The 21440-nt window shown below is 36.8% G+C and overlaps 1 protein-coding gene across 14 annotated transcripts in view; it reads left to right on the top strand.

Moving 5' to 3' along the window:
- The window catches only part of CD44 (CD44 molecule (IN blood group)), a 55739-nt gene extending 34606 nt beyond the window's left edge, over positions 1–21133 (top strand). For 3 of the 14 annotated variants that reach the window (XM_071558673.1, XM_071558669.1, XM_071558667.1), the window contains 12 exons: positions 390–515; positions 857–979; positions 2719–2817; positions 4488–4661; positions 6526–6687; positions 7555–7734; positions 8223–8408; positions 9696–9965; positions 10847–11032; positions 14245–14367; positions 15643–15718; positions 17711–21133. In XM_071558673.1, coding sequence (XP_071414774.1) covers positions 390–515; positions 857–979; positions 2719–2817; positions 4488–4661; positions 6526–6687; positions 7555–7734; positions 8223–8408; positions 9696–9965; positions 10847–11032; positions 14245–14367; positions 15643–15718; positions 17711–17927 — 1922 coding nt within the window. In that variant the 3' untranslated portion in view covers positions 17928–21133. The remainder of the gene's footprint in view (positions 1–389; positions 516–856; positions 980–2718; positions 2818–4487; positions 4662–6525; positions 6688–7554; positions 7735–8222; positions 8409–9695; positions 9966–10846; positions 11033–14244; positions 14368–15642; positions 15719–17710) is intronic. The other 11 variants (XM_071558668.1, XM_071558672.1, XM_071558670.1 and 8 more) reach the window with 11 other exon arrangements.
- Positions 21134–21440: the final 307 nt, after the last annotated feature.

Here is a 21440-nt window from a genome sequence, read left to right as displayed (position 1 = left end):
TTTTGTTTGTGATTTTATGCCCCCTTGGTGGATGTTCCTCATTCTGGAGTCTCTCTAAGGCTATCTAGTCTCTCCTGCTGTCAAAACCTGTGAGGAGCCCATTAACCTTCTAGAATGTGAAGGGCTGGAATAGACGCACGGTGCGTTTTGATGGCTCTTCTCAAGGGACTGTGTCCTTTCCTGGGACTGCCAAAAGGGCTTGCATCTGGCTATGCGTTTGAGGAATGTCATGATACCGTGGATTCATACATTCGCCTTGCACTCACATCCATCTCTGTGGCATGGGCATGCTCAGGGTGCTGGTGCTAGTGGACTTGACTTTCCTGGAGGAAAAGTGCTTCTCAAGAAATAACAACAAAATCTTGGTAAAATGAGCCATGTCCTGACAGCTCCAGGGCCTCGTCATGATGACCCAGAGAAAGCTACCACCCGAGCTTGGTGGAATCCGTTCTCTGATCACTGGTGGTGGTCAAATCCTGGAGAGAAGATACAAGAACCCACGCAGGCAACCAAGGGTAAAGAATGTCATGCTGAGTGGGTGCTTTCATTAGGGGCTGAAGAGGACAGAGTATGGTTAGTGTTGTGAGGGTGCAAATGGTATCATACTAGGGCAGCTTCAGCGGGGCCATGGCAGAGTGGTGAATTTCTTGTGGGTGAAAAGGTCAGGAGGATATATAGACCATGGGACACACAGTGCTGCATATTCTCCTGTGATTGTGTTTTGGTTACTAGGAAAGGTCTGGATCAAACCATCACAGATTGTAAGGTTGCATGTTGGGGAGACAGGAAAGCCTAACTGCTGCGAGCAGAAGGCCTTGTGTGTTAGGGCTTCATGGCAGATTTAACATCATCACAGCAGATGTGACCTCCAGTGGCAATGGTTCAGATGATGAAGACTCTTCCGAAGAGACGATGTATCCAACAGTGTTTCCAGGCTGGGGCAGCAGTGTGGCCAAGGATGACACTGCTCCGAGTATGAGTAAGGAACTTCACTTCTCTTTGTATAGTTTCTTTTTCCTCTTTTTCCCGTCACACCTGATGTTCCTCCTCCCTTGCCACATATATATTGTGTGAAATTGATTTATCTTCTCATCAGCTATTCCTCTTTTCTGATTGGAAAAATTATCTGAGATCCATATTGAGAAAACTAATATTTCCTCTATTACTACTTAAAATTAGCATCACAGTTTCAAGCCTCTTCAAATGTTTTCATTCACTCATGTTTTCCACAGAGGAAAAAAGTTTATCTTTCTTTCTATTAATTCTTTTAAATGTTAAAATAATTCTTGCTCATGCTATATATAATTTACAGCTGTTTAGTACCAGACTTTCTGTATGTGGAAGATATTCAGGCACAATTTGAGGAGGCCAAATGCCAAGTGCCTTTTTCTTTGGGAAATGTCAACCAGTCTCCTGTTTGCTACCTTCTACACTCTCCCCATGCACTCCTCTAATATCACCCCATTTGTTTTGCAACATCAGATGGCTAGGCATGACCCAATACCACAACTGAGATATTTTAATGCATAAACTTATTTTCCTGATATGAATAATCCCACAGTGATTGTCTGGTAACTCTTTTTAATTCAAAAGCCATCCACACTTGAATTGTTTTTTCAAAAGCTGGAACACAACCATGCGGGAAGATCAAAGTCAAATGCTGTGTGGCATACTTGAGTAATTGACTTTATGACCAGGGAATGGCTGCAGCAATTGGGGTTTCTCAACACAGAAGTTTCTGTTAATGACTATACTCTAATGGTCTTATTTGTACAAAGACAACAGTCTGTTCTATTTCTGTAATTTTACTTTATCTAAGTGCATCTTACTGTGTCTGTTGTCTGTGCTCTTATTTATTCAGCAGTGTTTATAAATCAATGTTCATAAGCATTTTGTTTTTCTGGAGATGGTGCAGTATTTCCTTTTTTTTTTTGGCAGTGGTCTTTACTTTTAGAAGAAAATGCAAAAACAGCATATCATCTTGCTTTGGGACTTCTTATTCTTTTGCCTCTGTTTTGGGTATTTCTGGTGTTAATTTATTTATCTTTGAGACCCTGCATTGGTAACTCATTTCACAGCTGTATTACCCTCCAAACACTTTCTATGGCCTAGTGGTGTCTGCATGTTCCATGAGTGAAAGAGTATGCAGTCTCTTATCACAGACTCTTGTGGAAGTTTTATTGTATCTTTTTAATCGTATTATAACTTGCTTGACTACATAGCCTGTATTGGCAGCCTGCATTAGTAGCCTGTATTGGCTACCTGCTGGTTGTCAAGGTGCTTTTAGTTTTTTGCTGTTCCTCACTTTTGAGCTCAGTGGTGGATATTCTAACATGGTGCTTTTTGAATACTTCTTGGGTACTTAACAAGCATGTTTTACATGTATTGAGATATCTACCACATTCCTTAGGTCTAGCATTATTCTTCAAATGTGAGTTTAAATGTCTTTAACTGCTGTAATGGTTTTGCATTACTTCTGCAATATACTATTCTTCTTTGCTTGTTTTACCCATTCTTCTTGTGAAAGTTTGCATTTATCCAATGGGGGGAAAAGAACAACAGTTTTGATGGGAAGGGAGTTGATAAAAAGAGTAGAGACTATAGCTAGGATATGTATGAATTTCCATTTTCCATCACCTTTATGGCACACATGAACAACAGTTCAGTAGTAGTAGACTTAGAGCACAGTCAGTGATGAATCCTCCATTGTCCCAACAGCTGTGGATTCACAACATGAAACACCTTTGGAAATCTACATACAAGATCATTGGAATTCCACCTTTACAGGAGAAGAGGAGCAGTATCCTAGCTCTGCTAGTAGGTGTAAAGCAATAAAGCATTTCAGATAATATTCAGATTTGTGACAATTCAGAAGAGTGTAACACTCATGTTTGTAATTCCCATACGATTAGCCTCAGCTCAGTGTAATACCTTTACATTATTTGGACTAGAGCCCTCAGAGGTGGCATCTATAGCATTCATCTGTCATTGCAAGTCTATCTTTTGCATCTAAAGTTCATTAATTTACACTTTAAGTCATGTTTCTGGTATTTTAAATTTGCACTGCTAGCAGTGAAATAAAACTGAGCAGACAGTAACTTGTAGTGACCCACACTGTTGAGAAAAAAATTCCCTTTTTCCATTTCAAAATTTCTATTGTAAAATCTGAAGACAAAACAAAAATGGGAGTTAGTGTTTCAAATACATGAAATTATCCTACAAAGGATATATAGTGCCTCCAGATAAATGTGAACATTTTGCTAGCAGTTTTAGTGCCAGTAGCCAACTGAGATACCAAAGCATTCAAGCCTAAAAGCTTCTGTGGGCAAAGGCTTATAGAGTGCATTCTTAACTTATTTTTGCTGTGTCCTTCTGGTTCTGAGATTGTTTTGAACAGTAAAGGTTTATAAAATTGTCATAAGAAAAGGCTTGTAATCACCTAGAAAAAAATTTTGCAGTAACTTTCTCTTATTTGTGGCTTATTGTTACATCAGTTGTATTCATACATTAGTTAATATTAACTTTTTCTAAATGAGATAATATAGATGTATTAAATTTTATTTAAAAATAATGGATGACATTTGCTTGAGTGCTCTCTTTATGAATATTTCATTCCCTGAATGTGTATAAATATTTCTCCTGTTTTTCTCTTTATGGAAAATTTCATAAGTTTCTCTTGCTGGTGACTTACACCATATATTACAAGTCCAGCTCATTCTTTGCATGCTCTGATTGAGGACCTTTGCTTTACTTTCAATATACCACTACTGGAAAGGTTCAATACCTAAAGCAAATCTATTTTCATCTGAGTTCTAATGCTCATCTTCAGTTTTCTGGTGTATCTTTTCCAAACCTCTTAATGATTGATAAATAGAAAACCTCTTATGATGGTGGCACTTCAGCTGCCTCCTGGCTACATCTTCTGCTGTGTAAGCAAGAGCAAATTAAAGAGTGAGCAGTAAATTTATTGAGTGAGCTTTAATTATTATTGAGTTCAAAATAAATTTGCTTATCAACTTCAAATATATGAACCTGCTTATTTCATTTTTCCAGTCTCAGAAGAAATTGCAATTTTCTTGGAGCCAGATTTATAATTGTGTAGTTGAGACATCAACTCAAAAGAGGAAGTTCATCAACATTTTCACTTTAAAAACTCAGAATACACAGACTGAAGAGTTAAGTTAGTATTAATGAATATGACATAGAGATGCAAGCTTTTGTTTCTATGTGCTCTTCTGCTGCTTCTCCGATAGCTTTTCTCTTCCACTGGTCTTTGGGATCCTTTCAGGCACACTTAAATCTTCTGGTCCTGGTGATGGTTTTCTAAAGGACTATTTGTTTTTTCATCCTTCATTTCACATCAAATGCAAAAAAAAAGAAAAAGCCAAAACGCAAAAGCTAAGCACCCTTGTTATGTAATCATGATATGAGAATAATATGACTGATATTGGGTATTTTCATCACTGATTCAATCATCGTCTTATCAGTACTAGTTACAAGTGAAAATGAAAAGCATGCAGGACCCACCCAACATCCACTATTACACAGCGTTCATTCTGGAGGGATCAGTAGAGAACAAAATCCTGCAAGTACCACTGTTGAACAACATGAGTTCACTGTTGCAGGTGAAAATTATTTTGTAAAGGAATCTTCTCCTACAGGTAATATTACAAGTCATATTTTAGAAAATTATGAGGGTTTTTAAATATTTAGTTTTAGGATTTTTTAAGTAACATTTTTGCATTCTGAGGCCATAACACAGATTCTGTGAATAACCCTGAGCAATTCTGATATTATATTACTTTTACATTATTTTTTAATTATTAAAAGATAATTTTGGTTTTAAATTATTCTTCAGACCTGACGCTGGGTGCTTGTTTCTATTCTGGTTGGCTTATGTATCAAGACCTTTAGTATTGTAACCTTCTGCAACTGTCTCTTACCTTTTGTGTTGTATGCCATGCAGTCACAAGCTTTTAGCAACCAGTTTGCCAGGGTTTTGTCTGTAGGAAACAGAGAAAGTTTAAATGGGAAAATAATAACTTCTCTTGTATATATAATTCATTGGGACCTGTGTTCACTCCCCTGTTGCCAGTTATTATTGAACCTGGGATTTTTTTTCATTAATTTTTAATATGGAAATTATATCTAAAAAAATTGTCTAAAATATCTACTCACCCCACTCTTGAACTATGATGGGATGATACCAGTGATGAAGGGAAGAAAATGGAGCATGATACAGAATAAGAAAGAGGCTTCTCTCCTCCATTGGTTGAATCAATTGAAACATAAAAAATCAAATTATACGATAAAGATAGTAACTGAAAATTGGCATATATTAGTTTCTGATCCTGCAAGTGTACCAAGCTTACTAGTTAATGACAGGTGTTTTGTACTAAGCATTGCCAACAGTGAAAGTCATGCAGTTATCATCTGCTCTTGCAGATCAATAAATACAGGTCTCTGAAGACAAGCCTATCATAAACATAATTTAGATGTTGTAGAATGTGGTTCAGTTCATTCAACTAAATGTAATTGCATTAGCAAAATTTTTGTGTAGCTCACTGTTGCAGTAGTTCCTAAATCCACATTCCTCTAAGATATCAACCCCAGATGTGTTATTCATCACCATCCTTTAAAAATCTGGCGATGCAGTAAAATACAATGTGAGACAGAGAAAGATACATATGTAAGCACCATACCATACCATACTTACCAGACTACACAGTACTATACTACACTGCACTACATTGTACTACACTACTATAGTAATATGTAGTGGCCTAGTTGCAATAAAAATTGTAACACACTGTGGCAAATTTCTAATTATTGGGTTGAAGGGGCCAAGGAGGGCTATGTTCCATATAAGATTTGAGTGCCCTTTTGATGTACCTGTCTAATAAAAACTACAGATTGGTTGATATGGATGATATTTTTCTAAATAACTGCAATCGCAAATGATCTCCAGTTGAATGCTGTCTTATCTATTGTGTGCACTGTTCAGAAATCTGTAGCATGTTTACTATTCCCTTTTGTCATACTTCCTTGTCTGTTTCCCTGGAGATGGTACAGCTGATCAAACGGTAAAATTTTGAGGGGGAAAAATTGAAGATAGTTAATACGCTCAAATTCCATTATTAAAATATTACTGTTGGATCATATCCTTGCAGATATTTCTGCCTTTAAGGTTCTTAATTTTTTATCAGTGGATATTGATTTGATATTCAACCAGTATAAAGTCAACAGCAAGATTCAGAGGAATATTTTTGAAAAACAGTAAGATACCTTAATTCTGAAAAGCATATGCTCAGTTTGGAGAAGGAGTTGGTCCTACTGATAACAGTAGACAGCTTTTCTAAACATAAACCAGGGTGAGAAGCAAATCTGCTTTACTTCTCTTTGCTATTAAATGTAGTAGGCATGTGAGCAAGGCCTGTCACAGAGACAAGATCCAAAGAGGAGAATAATATGAGAAATGGATCTTTGTATACTGAGTTCATAATTGCTTCACCATCATCATAACAGCTATGGTCTCCCACCATGGGGTCAAACAGAACGACTCAGAGCAAGACCCGTTGCTGTATCCAGGTTGGGACGACAGAGAAGATTATGCAACACAGACTGCTACATTGGATAGAATTACTCCTTCCAGAGGGAATAATCGTGATCAAGAGTCTTCCACTACAGGTACTAGAGATAGTGTCAGTTATGTATATTTCATCACTTCTGCCTCTGATGCCCTGTCCTAGAAAGATATTGCACGTAATTGTAGAGAGGAGTAATTACTGGTCTCTTAAAATAACAACATAAATTGCAAAGTGATTAATTTTCTCTGAGCTCCGTCTGGATGGTGGTGAGACAGAAGTTTTCAGTTTTAGTCTGTATAAACATTTGTTCTTTCCTTGCCAATACCACTTTTGGTGCTTTCCATTCCTTGGTGAAGCATGGCTGTGAAATTTCATCCAGATGATTACATAAGTTATATTATTTGGTGTTGCCAAAATGTTTTTATCTTAAATTTGAATTCATGCTTTTGTATATTTGTACATCAGTAGGTTAATGCATTTAATTTGTGAATATTCATAAGGAGAAACAGTGTTAACTTCTTAGATTTTATCAAAATAGTGGTTACTTTTGTTCATATTAGGATGAAAGAAAGGAATTTACAAAACTGTCATGATGCAACATCATGATGCAGTCTCATATAATACATACTATTCATAACATCAAATAATGTTCTAAAAACATGATATGGTCTCCTCTTCTGAAGGCTTCCCCTCTCCACCTGTCATTGGGATCTGTCTATGTAGCCAACATCTTGCTTTAATGTGGTGAGCATAAGTGTTGACAAAGCATCTCTCAGAAGACAATGACAGGGTGGGAGAAGAAGGAGAGGCCTTCATGTCTCCTCCCCTCCTTCTGTGTTTTGAATGAGGAAGGTGGGCATTCTCTCTGGCTTGCTGTGACATGGTATGGAAATACAATGTGACATCCCATATTGGGTGATGGTTTTGTGAGTGCTCCATTTTAAAGCTGGTCATGCCACCATCACAGAATCCATGGAGGATATTAACCAAGAGAAAACAACCAATGAGCCACTGGTACCTGGCACTCCACCTGGAAGGGAAAGTGAACAAGCAAACACCACAGATGGTTCCCGTGTCAGCTGGATACCTGAAGTTCTTTCAGACACTGAAGACCATTTTAACCGATTGCAGACCCCTCTTACTACTAGTAAGAACAATGAATTATAGTAATTTTCTGTAACTCATCATCATTTACAGTGTCTTGAGTAATAATAGAGAATCAATACTTCTTTATTGTCAGTATTGATATCTGTACTGTAAAACATTCTGTAACATCACATGAGAATGTTCCAGCAGCTGCGGCTCTGGAGTCAGCCTGGGATGCAGGTCAGGAAAACCTCATGACTGCTGTGTCCCTGTGTCCACTGTCCTTGGGAATATTTTTAATTAAGTAGAAAAGTGGAGGAGAGGAGGAAATGAAAATGTCCGATCAAAACCTTGACAGAGCAGTGGTGATGTACAGGACAGGTCTCCCTTGCTCCCCTTTTTTTGTGGTGAGAAAAGAGTAACATGGCTTAAGGTGAACAGGAGACTTGAATGAGATGGGAAGGGGAAGGCCATAGCAGCATACAGATGGAATTCACATTAATTAAATAGTCTATATTTAAATCATCTGTTATTAAACCATCGTAACAGCTGTTGCCTCTCCTGATGATGCCCACCACAAAGACCCAACTCAAGCACCTGTGCCTTCAGATAATGAAACAAGACAGGGCTCTGAAGGCATCACAAATCCCACTGATACCCCAGGGGATGAAGTCCTCCACAGGACCACAGCCAGTATGATCAAAGCTGATAATGACTCTTCTCTGACAGGTACTGGTAAGAATAACGGCTCATACTAATTTCTCGTGCCTGTGTGGAAATGAGGCATTATTTCTTCTGAAACTGAGTCCTTTCACTGTCTTCCTCATCTTGGAGATCCGCATTCTTGTTGTGAACTTGCAGTGCAAATGTTTTTATGATTTTATTGCATGTGAATATCCCAATAAGAATTGCTATTTATTTTAAGGGTATTTTTTCCATGGGTGCCCTGTTTCATATGCCCCCCAACTTTGTTCATGTTTATTTTCAGTAGATGGTGATACTGAGAAAGCAATTGTTTTGTGGAAATGGCCAGTGGTATAAATAAATCATAAGATTAGTTTTTCATGTCTGACTGTTCCTGGTCTTAATATTTCCACATATTCTCTTAATACTGTAAAACTTGAAATAATTTATTGGAGCTTGTTCACGTTGTTCTGCAAGGTTCTAATTTAAATTCCTAAGCTCTGCATATTATCCAATTGAAATTAACCTTGTTCAAAATACTGATCTTTTATTTAATACAATATAATGTGTTTTTATGACATCATAGTGCTTTGGAACTTTTTGCGTCTTTTTTGCATTTTCTAAAAAAAATTCTATAGAAAAATTAGCATTTATGCTTTGCCTTTTCTTTTTCAAAATCCATTTTCATCAGGATTTTTAAATCTGCAACATGTAGGATTTGCAAAAAAGCTATGAAAACTAAAGATACAGTTTGTGGATTAGAATACAGTTGTATTCTCTATCCCCTACTCAGTTTTCTAAACATGGAGATTCAATAAATCTTCACAGTTCATTGTTTTTTAAACTTTATGTGGTTTGACAGTTCAATTGCAAATATGAAAATGCAAGTATGATTTAGCAATTTATTCAAATGTTTTAAATTAAATCATTCTAATATAATTCATGTGTAACAGGAATTCTTATGTTTATTTCATTGTGAAAATAATATTACTATTTCTTCCTTATAAGTAGGGTTTGCTAGGTATTTTCAAAACTAACACTTGAAGCTTCATTGTTAATGCATCTTTTAGTTTCTCATTTTGCTTAGTGATGTTGACTTTTGGTGGTGTAATTTTAAACTGATACTAAACTTTATTATTAGAGTATTAGTGAAGGAACAGATAATCCAAAAAGTGTGACATATACAGAAGATATTATTTCCTTGTGGGTTTTGGTTTTTTGCTTCTCACTACATATTCTACAAAGGCTAATAAATAAAAAAGTAGAAATTACTAAATTAAATAAAGATGGGGGAAATTGTAAGATGTAGTTTTAAAAATATTTTTAACATTAACTTAGCCATAATTACAACAGTCCCAGCCTCCACCAATGTTCTGGTACCAGAAGATGCAACCCAGGAAATATGGGCAACTCGCGTCGTGGTAACAGCTGTTGCCTCTCCTGATGGTGCCCACCACAAAGACCCAACTCAAGCACCCCTGCCTTCAGATAATGAACCAGGACAGGGCTCTGAAAGCATCACAAATCCCACAGATGTCCCCAGGGATGAAGTTTTCCACAGGACCACAGCCAGTATGGTCAAAGCTGATAATGACTCTCCTCTGATAGGTACCAGTAAGAATAATGGATCATACTCATTTCTCATTCTTGTGTGAAATGAGACATTATTTCTTCTGAAGTTGACTCTTTTCCCTGTCTTTCTCATCCTGGGAATCTATGCTCTTGGTGTCAACTTGCAATGCAAAAATCTGTGGTACGATCTCTGGTATAAGGGATTCCTTGCTGCGACACTTGCTGGTTTCTGTTCTTTGCTGAAGGACATCTTTGGGTGACCTCCTAACTCTTCTGCAGGACATGCACATTGGTGATTCTGAATGCCCAGCCTCTTCTTCCTTTCTTGTGCAGCAGTGGGATAAGGCTTGATATGCTTTGGCACTGTGATTGGTGTGGTGGAGGTGCTCTGGTAGGTTAATCAGATGACTTGCTCCTGTGACTCAGCAGCAGCACCATCGTGGGGGAGTGGTATCTCAGTGATGTGGGCAGGGCAATCAGAGCAGAATTACATCCCATATGTTCTGCCATCAGTTTCTTACTTCTCCTGTGGATTACCAGGCAAGACTGACACAGGTCTGGCTGCAGTATGGCCTCTCATTCCTGAATTACAGGGTCAGGTTGTTGCTGCTGTGGTCTCCTCTTCTGAAGGCCTCCCCTGTCCACCTGTCACTGGGATCTGCCTACGTAGCCAACATCTTGCTTTAATGTTATGAGCATAGATGTGTTGACTAAGCATCTCTCAGAAGACAATGACAGGGTGGGAGAAGAAGGAGAGGCCTTCATGTCTTCTTCCCTTCTTCTGTGTTTCAAATGAGGAAGATGGGCATTCTCTCTGGCTTGCTGTGGCATAGTATGGAAATACAATGTGGAAAAAATATTGGTGGTGGTTTTGTGAGTGCTCCATTTTAAAGCTGATCATGCCACCATAATGGCAGTCACAGAGTCCGTGGAGGATGTTAACCAAGAGAAAACAACCAAGAAGCCACTGGTACCTGGCACTCCATCTGGAAGGGAACGTGAAAAAGCAATGACCACAGATAGTTCCCATGTTAGTTGGATACCTGAAGTTTTTCCAGATATTGAAGACCATCTTAATCGACTGCAGACCCCTCTTACTACTAGTAAGAATAATGACTTCCAAATATTTTTATTTATCCACCAGTAAGTTATTATTGTGGACAATGGCCATGGTCCAAACCCATGTGTGTTAACCATAAGTGTAAATTGTTGTCATAGTAAGATTTCTTCTTCGGGTTTTTTTATTGTTTATAACCTGCTGATACGGTGTCATGAAGGGTAACTCTTCCTACTAAAAGCATTTAGTAAAACCCTGTAAATACTACTTTGCAAATCACTTTGCATTATCAGTATGGAGTAATACAACTAATGAAGTGAAGAAGTGTAAACTGTCTTCTCATGCCCATGCATTTGTGGTAGCATTGTATCTTTCTCATTTTTTGCTGGGCACAAATGATAGCTATGAAACCCTTAACTATCGGTCACTTTTTCTCCATATGTAACCCTCCTACATTTGTTGAATATGTATGCAAAGAAAGATAATTCTTTCAGACACCTTTTTTTCTAGGTGTATTTGCTGTTGATATCTTGCCACTGATTAATTATAGCTGGGCTGTAACTGACTTTTCATTTGAGAACAACCTTTTTAAAAAAAAAAAAGTTTATTCTCCTGATAAATAACAGTAACTATGTTTGGTTATTATACTATACATACTAGACTTTGGTATTTTTTATGAGTGGTCACATGCTAATTGTACAGGAAATGAAGGGACTTTTCCTTATTTCCAAATGTAGTTTCCATACAAATAATCATCCTAACAGTAAGGTTTGGGGGGTTTTCCAAATGCAGCTCATCCAAATGCAATTTTTGTGCATTTTCTTGGAAGTTATTGGAACCATTCCAGAGCAGAATTTGGCCAATACTTTGTGGACATTGTTTGCACATAAGCAAGATTATGTACCTATGTTTTTACAGGACTATATAGCAGAAACGTTAAAGATAATTCTGTTATTAATTAATTAATGATAATCCATACATTGTGAAATAGAACTTGACCTACTATTTTTTTTCAAGAATTTTGTACAAATTCAACTTTATCAAAATTGCCTTGTTATAGCATTTTGACACAGGCACAGCACTATAAATACAAAGTATGTATTTGATAGAATTTTTTTGGAAAGATAAATCTGTTTTTCATAATGGCTGCCTACTACAACAAACTGATTTCTTGACTTTTGCTGGCCCCAATCACTTAATTAATCCAAGCTGCTGCCTTAATTTTATGTGCAGACATTACACACTATGAAAAAAATGTTTGCTACCTTTCTCTTTTGAGCACATAAAACATGTAAGAACTGGTTTGAAGATCATTTTCAATGTGAATACTTGCATTGAATCTGTATTGTCAGTGCCCTGGTAAAAGGTTCATTAGGCCATTTTCTCAAAACTCTTCCTTTTTTAATTTGCCTTCTCTTGGTGCTTTTTAAAAACACAATACAAGGGAAGTACTAGGACATTATTGTCATCAAATAGCTTATTTCTTGAATGGTTTGTTCATTTGTGATGTTGCCCCATATGAATGGGAAAGGTTCATGAACGTTTTGGAAGATTACAGTTAAAAGCTTTCTCTGAACAGATGAGTGGTTAGATGTACTATACTACTTTGTTTCACTTGCTTTTTTTCTACAGCAATGTTTAAGTTGTGGTCTGACATCATACTAAATGTCCAAGTGTCCACTGAATAACAAATCAGTCCACTGAAGGAACCCAAAAAATAATTGTCTGTAGAAAAAAAATCAAATATGTTATCAAAATGAAATGTAGAGAGCTTTTGAGGATCCTTCACTGCCCCTTACAAAAGCACCTCCCCAGAACTGGAGCAGCAGGGGACAAGACTGAATACTCCTTCTTCTTCCCAGTGCTCAGGAGAAGAGCAAATGTCACAGTTCTCACACATTTTAATAAATGTTCAAGGGCCTTTTTAAGGGGCTTTGTGAAGGAAAAGCTCTGGCATTTCTCAAGGATTATATAAAGCACCTTAAAAAAAGCTGCTGAGATGTGGGGTAGACAGGTTAGTATGTTCCTCTTGGTGAGCTTTCTTTGATGCTAGATCAGGACCCTTAGCTGCTGAATTATTGCTCTGTCCTTTGTTGTGAGGTAGCACCCAACAACATACCAGTCAATAAGTTTCTTGTTAATAAAAATAATGAAACATCTGGAAGATTCATGAACTGCTTGCTGGCTAAGCTTAACAGAGGGGGAAAAACATGCTTCTCAGTTTTGTATTTGCCAGCTGTTATTAGGAAATGAGATCAGAAATACTGGATAGACGTGAGTTCCAATGTGCATTAGAAAAAAGAACTTTACAGCTGATTAGAGTCAGTGCTTTATTTACTCCATAAGAGTCCGAAAGAGTTCAGAGAAGTGGAGATCTACAATATCTTTTTCATAGTGATAATGAAGTAGTTGTCCCAAAAAGCTTTACTGTATCTATATTCTGCAGATAATTTTATCACTTAGGATACCCTTATGGTAACGGTGTGGGCCAGAAAGGTAATTGCATAAAAGTTTAAGCAGTATGGCTAGGACAGAAAATGCTAGACACTAGAAATATAGACTTTGATTTAAGATCTCATACCATCTTAGAACCAAATTACAAGGACAAGAGGATTCAAATATGAGTTTGCAGACAGCATTTTTTGTCAGGAAAAAATATTCTGAAGTTTTAGAGTCCCACTCCATAGCTATCAAATTCACAGCCCTTCAGAGAACTATCATTCTATTTAATTGGGGGCATTAGAGTTTTAACATTCAGTTTTATCCTGGGTTGGAATAGAATTAAAAGTTTCAAAATTTCTCCATATTGGTCATATTAGGTTTAAATAATAAAGTAAAATTCTCTCTTCTGTTCTCGTTCTCTTTTCCCCATGGAACAGACAAGATGTTTGACTTGTACGACAAAAGCCTCTTCAAAAAGTTATCACTACTCATGTCTTTACATTTTCTTCAGAAAATTTCTAGATGGTCACAAGCACAATTTAGTTCAAAAAAGATGAAACATATGAGAGCGATAAGAAGGAAAAGCCATGAGTTTTGCCTTACAAAATACTAAAGCTATGCATAGTCCAGATAAGTGGGATGTTTATAGTCTGTGTAATAGTTTTCAGTATAGGTACTTCAATACTATAAGTTACTTCAGCATGAACTTTCTAGAATATGTTGGGTTTTAATTGTGAAAGTCGTACTCTTTGTACCTCACAGTTAAACATTAACTAAGCTTATTTGGCCTAATGGATCAGTCTTTTTGTTCTTTAGGCTCTACCTCTGGTATATATGGTGATGAAGGACCACGCAAGGGACCTTATGAATCCACTACTTTCCATGGAGAGACCACAACACCAAAAGTAGATTCCCAACCAAGGTCGGCCCATGTACCAGGTAGGTTTTTGAAGTCATATGTTTTAAAAATAAAAGTACAGAATTGCATTCATATGAACTAAAGCAAGAGATGAAAATGAGGTCAAGCACAGTTGTACAGGCTTTGTTCTGAATCAGATAATATTCAACATTTCACTAGCAGTCTGAAAAATGGAATATGTTGTAACTCACATAATTTTCCAGCAATATTGAGATGAGAGAAACCATGCATTTGGAGAATGGAATAAAGATTTAAGTAATATTTATAAATTGATAGGAAATCAGGCAAAACTCACTAAGGATCTATACAAAGTATCATATACATGAGAATGTTCAGCAAAAATAATAGCTGAGAGGAGTGTTGCAGAATAGAGCTTGCAGATTAAAACAAAATAAAAAGAAGCCAGCACCATGATACAGTTGCAAAAGAATGTTAATATATTCTGGAACATATTAGCAGTAAAGTAATTTTTAAAACAGAGAAAGTAATTATTCCATTCTACTTAGACCTACCAAGTCAAGAGCTGAAGCTCTGTTCCTGTTCAAGGCATTGCTCACTCACTCACACAGGAAAAAAATTAAGAAGAACACACAGAAAATTTTGGAAAGGTAACCTTTGACACACATATTAAGAACTCATCATTTTCAGAGCAAACTGAAGGGAGATATAAGAAGACCATGCTGCAAAAAGAATGTTTATCAGTTTTTTTTACCACAGCTTAAGAATAATTAACTAATTAGAAGAAGTCATGGGTTTCAAATAGAGTGTATGAGTCTTGTTAAACAAGGGAGACTTGTTTTAAACAAACAAAATAAAGGAGTTATCTCTTTGTAGAGGACCTCTGCAAAGGTAGAGGTAATGGAAGTAGGGCTATAATGGTAGCAGTGAATAGGCTACTGGGAAGATCATGAAACCTCCTTTACAAAAATGGACTTAAAGTCATCCTGCTTCTATGCCTGGGATTGTAAGTGTGTCATGCTAAGCCTTTTCTTTTGCTCTTGGAGTAAATCAGTGATACAGCTTCTTTTCATCTATGCCCACCAAAGTGCAGTACTTACAGGTGATAACAATGGGATATTTAATCTGAGCTGGCCTGTGTGTAGTTGAATGATGAAAATGTAATCCATTTGTGCAGAAACACTTTGTGAAATGAACAAACATTCATGCAAAATAGGAAAAACGTCTGAGAGTTTAAAGAAAGTAGAGGAGATTGTGTTCTTGCAGTTCTGTGAAATGGCAAAGCTATATGAGATATGGTAACATGTTCTTCTCCCCTCTCTCATCTCTCCCTATAGATTGGCTGATTATTGTTGCAGCTCTCGTGGCACTTGCATTGGTTCTTGGAGTGTGCATTGCTGTTAACAGTCGAAGGTAAGGTCCATCTTTACATTTGCAAAACACTCTCCCTTACTATTTTCTTCGTTGGGAGGCTCCAAAGCTTGGTCAAAGAGCAGAGTAACATAACACAGGAAAGAGCATCCTCTGCAAAGCTCGGTGACTTGGGGTGTGAGGACCCAGGTGACCATGTCCTGCACAGATCACACATCAGCCTCCACACTCACATGGAATCATGTGAGGTCAGTAGCTGTGTAAATCCTTTGGTCGTGTACATGGAAATTAATTGTATATAGTTCACAGAAAATTAATATTCTCCATCTATTAGTTATTGATAGGAAAATCATGTTCACTGACTGAAAATTTTGAGATGAACATAGAGAGAAGCAACCACAGGTTGAGTGGGGTATAATCCTCCACCTTTAACAGTGTTGTCTGTGTACAGTGTAAAGAGCTGTATTAGTCAATCCCTATCACAGGATTAATCTGTTCCTTCCAAACAGGAATCAGTATCACAGCAGACAGTCACAAGGATATATTCTAACGTTGCTATCAGAGCTCTTAGTAGCTTTATTTACTCCACTTTACAGATAAAGAGGCTGAGCAATGAAAAGATGCAGTGATCTGTGCAAAGTTCACCAGGAAATTTTAAAAAACCCTAGCCTAAAGGATAGGCTATAGTTTTCTTATCTCTTTCATTTCTCTAGGGGCTGTTCTGAGGTTACTTTTCAATTGTTTTCAACAGCTTTTTGTGACTGGAATGTTAAAATTGAGCCCTTTAACATAGTGACTATTGAATGCTACTTGAATGTTGAATTTGGACTCTTTTTTTTTATCATAGTAACCATACAATATGTTGAGATTTTTGTTCAGGAAACAGTGAGAAAATTTTTTCCTAGTCTCTTGGTTGCAGAGCACTCTGAGCTGCTCTTTCAAGAGGCTGTGGAGCTCCACAGCTCCTCCCTGGTATCCTTTGGCATTTTATGACTTCAGAGCAGGAAATCATTCCCAAGGGTGTGTGTAACATAAGCACATTGAACTGAGCTACTTCAGATAAAATAACTCTCATCTATGATAATGAAGTAAGCTTGAAAAAAAAATAGTATTTCAGAAGCATAATAGAATTGAACTGCCAAATTAGTAACTCAGGCAAAATATGCTTCATTTTAGAAGAAGCACTTAAAAGTACAACTTCACGGAGACATGGTCCCTCTCAGGAGAGCTGTGCTTTGTATATTCAGTTTACACAAGGCTGTTTGAGGGCAAGTAGGATGTTCAACACTGTATAGCCATAGAATCATCTCAACATTGTGAAGCAAATCTGAATGCTGTGTAACTAGTGCTTTTTTTACCACATCAGAGAATATACAGCCCATGATGATCAGCATGCATCAGTTTGGGACTGATGACTTTTTAAAGGAGTGTGTGTGTGTGTTTTCATTCAGAGCTGCACATAAAGTTTATTGGGCATCACTGCAGTGAGTGTAACTTTATAGGCACAGGACTTGTTTCCTGCCTTAACAACATAAGGAACTGTGCTGCAGATGGCAGCAGGACTAGTTGTCTGTATTTTCTCAGTGCTTGTTGGCTTCTAGGCTTGACATGCTAATACAAAAGAAAAAGGGAGTTGTCTTGCATAATGAGGTGAGAAATTGATCCAAATTTTCTACTCTCTCAAGAACTCCTGTATTTTCAAAGGTGTTTAGAAACTGTCCTTATAGTGGGATATATGCAAAGTTCATAAATGTGGGTATATTCAAATGTTAGAAAAAAATTTCAAGCATTCAGTAATGAATGTTGTTCCTATATGTAGTAACAAGAGATATAAATTTAATAAATGAGCTCCTGACAAATTTTATGCATATAATGGTGGATACTTTAAAAAATAAAATGTTCAATGTGAAGAAACGAGAAACTTTGCACATTGCGTGGTATAGGTCTGCACTTCCTAAATATTGACCTTCCTTTTTTTTTTTTCTTATTTCTGTTAGTCTCTATTAATAGTATTTTATTTCTATTTATTTCTAGATGTGGGCAGAAGAAAAAGCTAGTGATTAACAATGGCAAAGGGGCAGTGGAGGACAGGAAGACAAGTGCATTAAATGGAGACATCAGCAAATCACAAGAAATGGTGCACTTAGTTCATAAAGAACAGTCAAATGACAGAACACAAGCATGTGACGAATTCCTAACTGTTAATGAAACACAAAATCATCAGGAGCTTGACATGAAGACTGGAGTGTAATGGTACCAAATTGCCAAATAGATCAGGGCTGGGGAAATCAAAATCATGTGGAACTTGAATAGGAATTCACAGATGCACTGTGCTACTGATGTCTTTTGAACATAAACATAAATTTTATTACTTTTTAATCACTTTACAGTGTCTGAGTTAAAAAATTGACATGTGCTTTCTGAAATATGCCCCCAAGTGTTGCATAATGTTCTCAGTTCCCAGTTCCTACACAGAGAATTCTCACTGTGTCCTGGACGGCAGAAGGCATACAAGTTTATGTCATGTTCCCCAAATGGAAGGTCTTCACTGTGTGGAGCTTAAGAATATCCAGTCACTCCGTCTTGCAGACATTTAAGGTACTAAATTTGCCATGGCACAAGAGAAAGTGAGGTAAAAATGTCAAGTGTAACACTCAAATTTAAACTCACAAGGCATGCTCTTCAATGTCTGAAACATCAGAACCCTTCAGAAATGCCTTCCAGCCAGGAAAAGTAGAGAGTGCATTCTGAATCTGCCAGTATAAACAAAAAGTGACATTTTATAATTATGTATGGCTTGGTCTGCAATAAGAGAAACCCGGAAGGGAAAAAAATTATTTATATCTATTTTTAAATGGTACTCTGGGCATACATTAAGTCTTCTCAGGAGTGGAAATAGAGGTGAAAACATGAGCTGATATATAATAAACTTCTATACTTTATTATCCTAACAAGCCCTACAATTATCCTTGAGTTTTTGAGACGTTCATTGGTCTTTTCCCTCCCTCATTCATTGGACCAAGTTTGTGCATGTTTTTAATGAGTCTGTTAGTTAAGATAATGAATAAAACAAAATGACCCCAGCTCTATCACACATGCACAAATCAAGCAATTGGAGATCATTAGGGAAGATGACAGTATTTTATTCCTGAAGAATAGGTCTCTATTTTCTTAGATATTTTACACTTTACTCCATTTTATTTAGGAGATTCTGAATCTAGTAAAATTGTTTCCCCTGTAACTATTATGTTTCAACGGTTTGCTGGTATTTTAGAAGTTGCTTTTCTGTGATCTCACTCATTTCCTCAGAATTTCATCTACATTTTTTCAATCTGCTTTTTAAAAAAACACCAAAAGAAACATTGATTAATTATTGGTACCAGAAATTTAAATTCTACAGAAAAGATCAAAGACAATGAAAGGAAACTCTCCCAGACATGTAATATAGTAGAGTAGCTGAGTTGCATTGTTTTGTGCTTTTGTTTTGTCCTTTTGTATCTCTTATGTGAAGTATTTGTATTAAGCTATGATGCTGTGCATTGTATTGATATGAATTTTCAGAAAAAAAATTTATTTACTACCAGTGGTCTGTGCCATTTTTAAGCACACATTTTTGAATGGAGGGAGAACGATAATTTCTGATTGGGCTGCCTCAAGAAAATACAAGTAAAAACAATTTAAGTAATTGCAACCTGTGGTCTGTGTCAGCTGATAAGGATGGCCTGGAGCAGGGTTATGCAAGTGTTCCTGTTCACTGACTACAGCATCTGACTCTGAAACTGTTCTGCTAAAGCATGTTATTTTATGTTCTCCATCTGAAGAAGTTCGGAGGATGAGTACTCAGCCAGCTAAACACTAACTTTGGCTAGCACTGATCTTTACTGGAACATAAAGCACAAGACTGTTGATTATATTTCTGAGTCACAGCCCTCCAGCAGTTACCCATGTGTTTCATTGAGATGCTCAGTGCCCTGGTATCTGCAGGCAGATCTCCTCAGGGCAATTTACACCTGAGCAAAAGGTCCCAAGACAAGGTGAGGTTTTAAAATATATGTAGGATTTTGTCTGACTTTCTGCAAGTCAGCATATTTCATCTATGAACAGTGCCTTGATTTTTGTTTAATCCCTGTAATGTTTTTAAACAAGCTTTTCTATTTGTCACTATAAATCAAAATGATCTTTTGAAGGCTGTGTTTAAACTGATGTTAGGTACTCATTTCACTAAGTATGGAGATCCAGAGTAAGATTTATTCCTCTCTTTAAACCCTATTTGAATATAGGTCCTAATGAAAAGAAAATATTTGATTGTCTTGGAGGCTAAATTTCTCTTAAAAAAAAAAAAAGAAAAAGTCTGTGACATTATTCATGTCCTATTCAGATGTTGAATGAAGAAATTCACAAACTTCTTCCTAATTTACCTTATGTTCAGAAGCTACAAATGCACAGATAACACTGGTTGGGTTCTTTATATATTTTTAAATAGGGAGATGCTCAAGTTGTCTTTACAGAGGCAATGCCATTGTTTTATATATGCTCGTTCATTTTAGATTATGTCCTGTGATTCATGTGTAATTGTTTCATTATAGTTTCAAAACTAGATGGCCATTTCATATGTGTAATATAGTACATATTTTTATTAATCTTGATTTTATTGTTTGAGGGGTTGTTTGTTGTGTGTATGTATTTTTATATAGAGCACTTGATATATTTGCATATTTATTTAACAGATTAATCAGAATGAAAGAAAATATCATCTCTAAATTGTAACTAGAAATAGTATTGCTAAAAACACATTGAATTGTGCCATAAGCTTCCAAAATAAACTTGATTCCAGACTGAGGATAAAAAGTAAGACTAGCTATTAGTCGAAGAGAAGTAATTACCAGCAGAGTAATGTTGGTCATTTTTAATGTTTGCAAATTCTAAGCCAGGCCAAGGTGAATGCTGTGTGACCTTGTCTGCCCTGCAGCCTCCTGCAGGCTCCACAGATGTTCTGGGAGTTGGAGATCAACTCAGCTTCCCTCCAGAAGCAGTCAACAACTTGGTTCAATGGAAGATCAACCCAGTAAGATCTTGGTGACTATTCCTGGCTCACTGAACCAACAGCTTTGGAGAGCACAGCACCCAGCAACATCCAGCCTATCCTTCAGGAAGCATGCAGACAAATTGGGTCTTGGTCTATCCTTGGTGCCTAGGAAGTATGAGGATTTCTTCTAAAAATGCTGAGGAAGTCAGACTCTGTGATCAGTTTGTGTTATTCTTTTGTCATGAAAAGCTTCAAATAAATGTAACCCAGATCAATGGAAATGCTGTAAAGCAGCAGGCATATTTGAGAGATTGTATGTTTTATGAGAATATAATTTTTTTCATGAAGCAATGTAGGGTGATTGTGTCATCTGTATTTTCTTGAAGATCTTAGAAACAATGTTTGATTAAAGCAGAGAAAGGGTGTGGCCATCATGTCTACCTGTGTGAACGTTAGACCCTTTCCACAATATCTCCTAAATAATTACATTTTTGCAGTTTTCCATATGATATAGATATATTTTGTGTATCCCTTGTCAATAACAACAATAGCCTCTGTACTAATTAGTTTGAAGCATGTTGCCTGTAATATTATTAGGAAACAATTACCAAATGTCTCTTTAGCACATGTAATTCTGATTAGGGCTGGTCCTAATTACTCTTTCTGTAGATGAAGGAAAGAAATTAAGTCCTCTGACAACTGCATACTGCCTCAGCATACACAGATTACAGGATATTT

The sequence above is a fragment of the Pithys albifrons genome, chromosome 6, assembly GCF_047495875.1.
Source record: "Pithys albifrons albifrons isolate INPA30051 chromosome 6, PitAlb_v1, whole genome shotgun sequence".
In the NCBI taxonomy this organism is placed as follows: Eukaryota; Metazoa; Chordata; class Aves; order Passeriformes; family Thamnophilidae; genus Pithys; species Pithys albifrons.
This window is presented reverse-complemented; position numbering and strand designations above follow the sequence as displayed.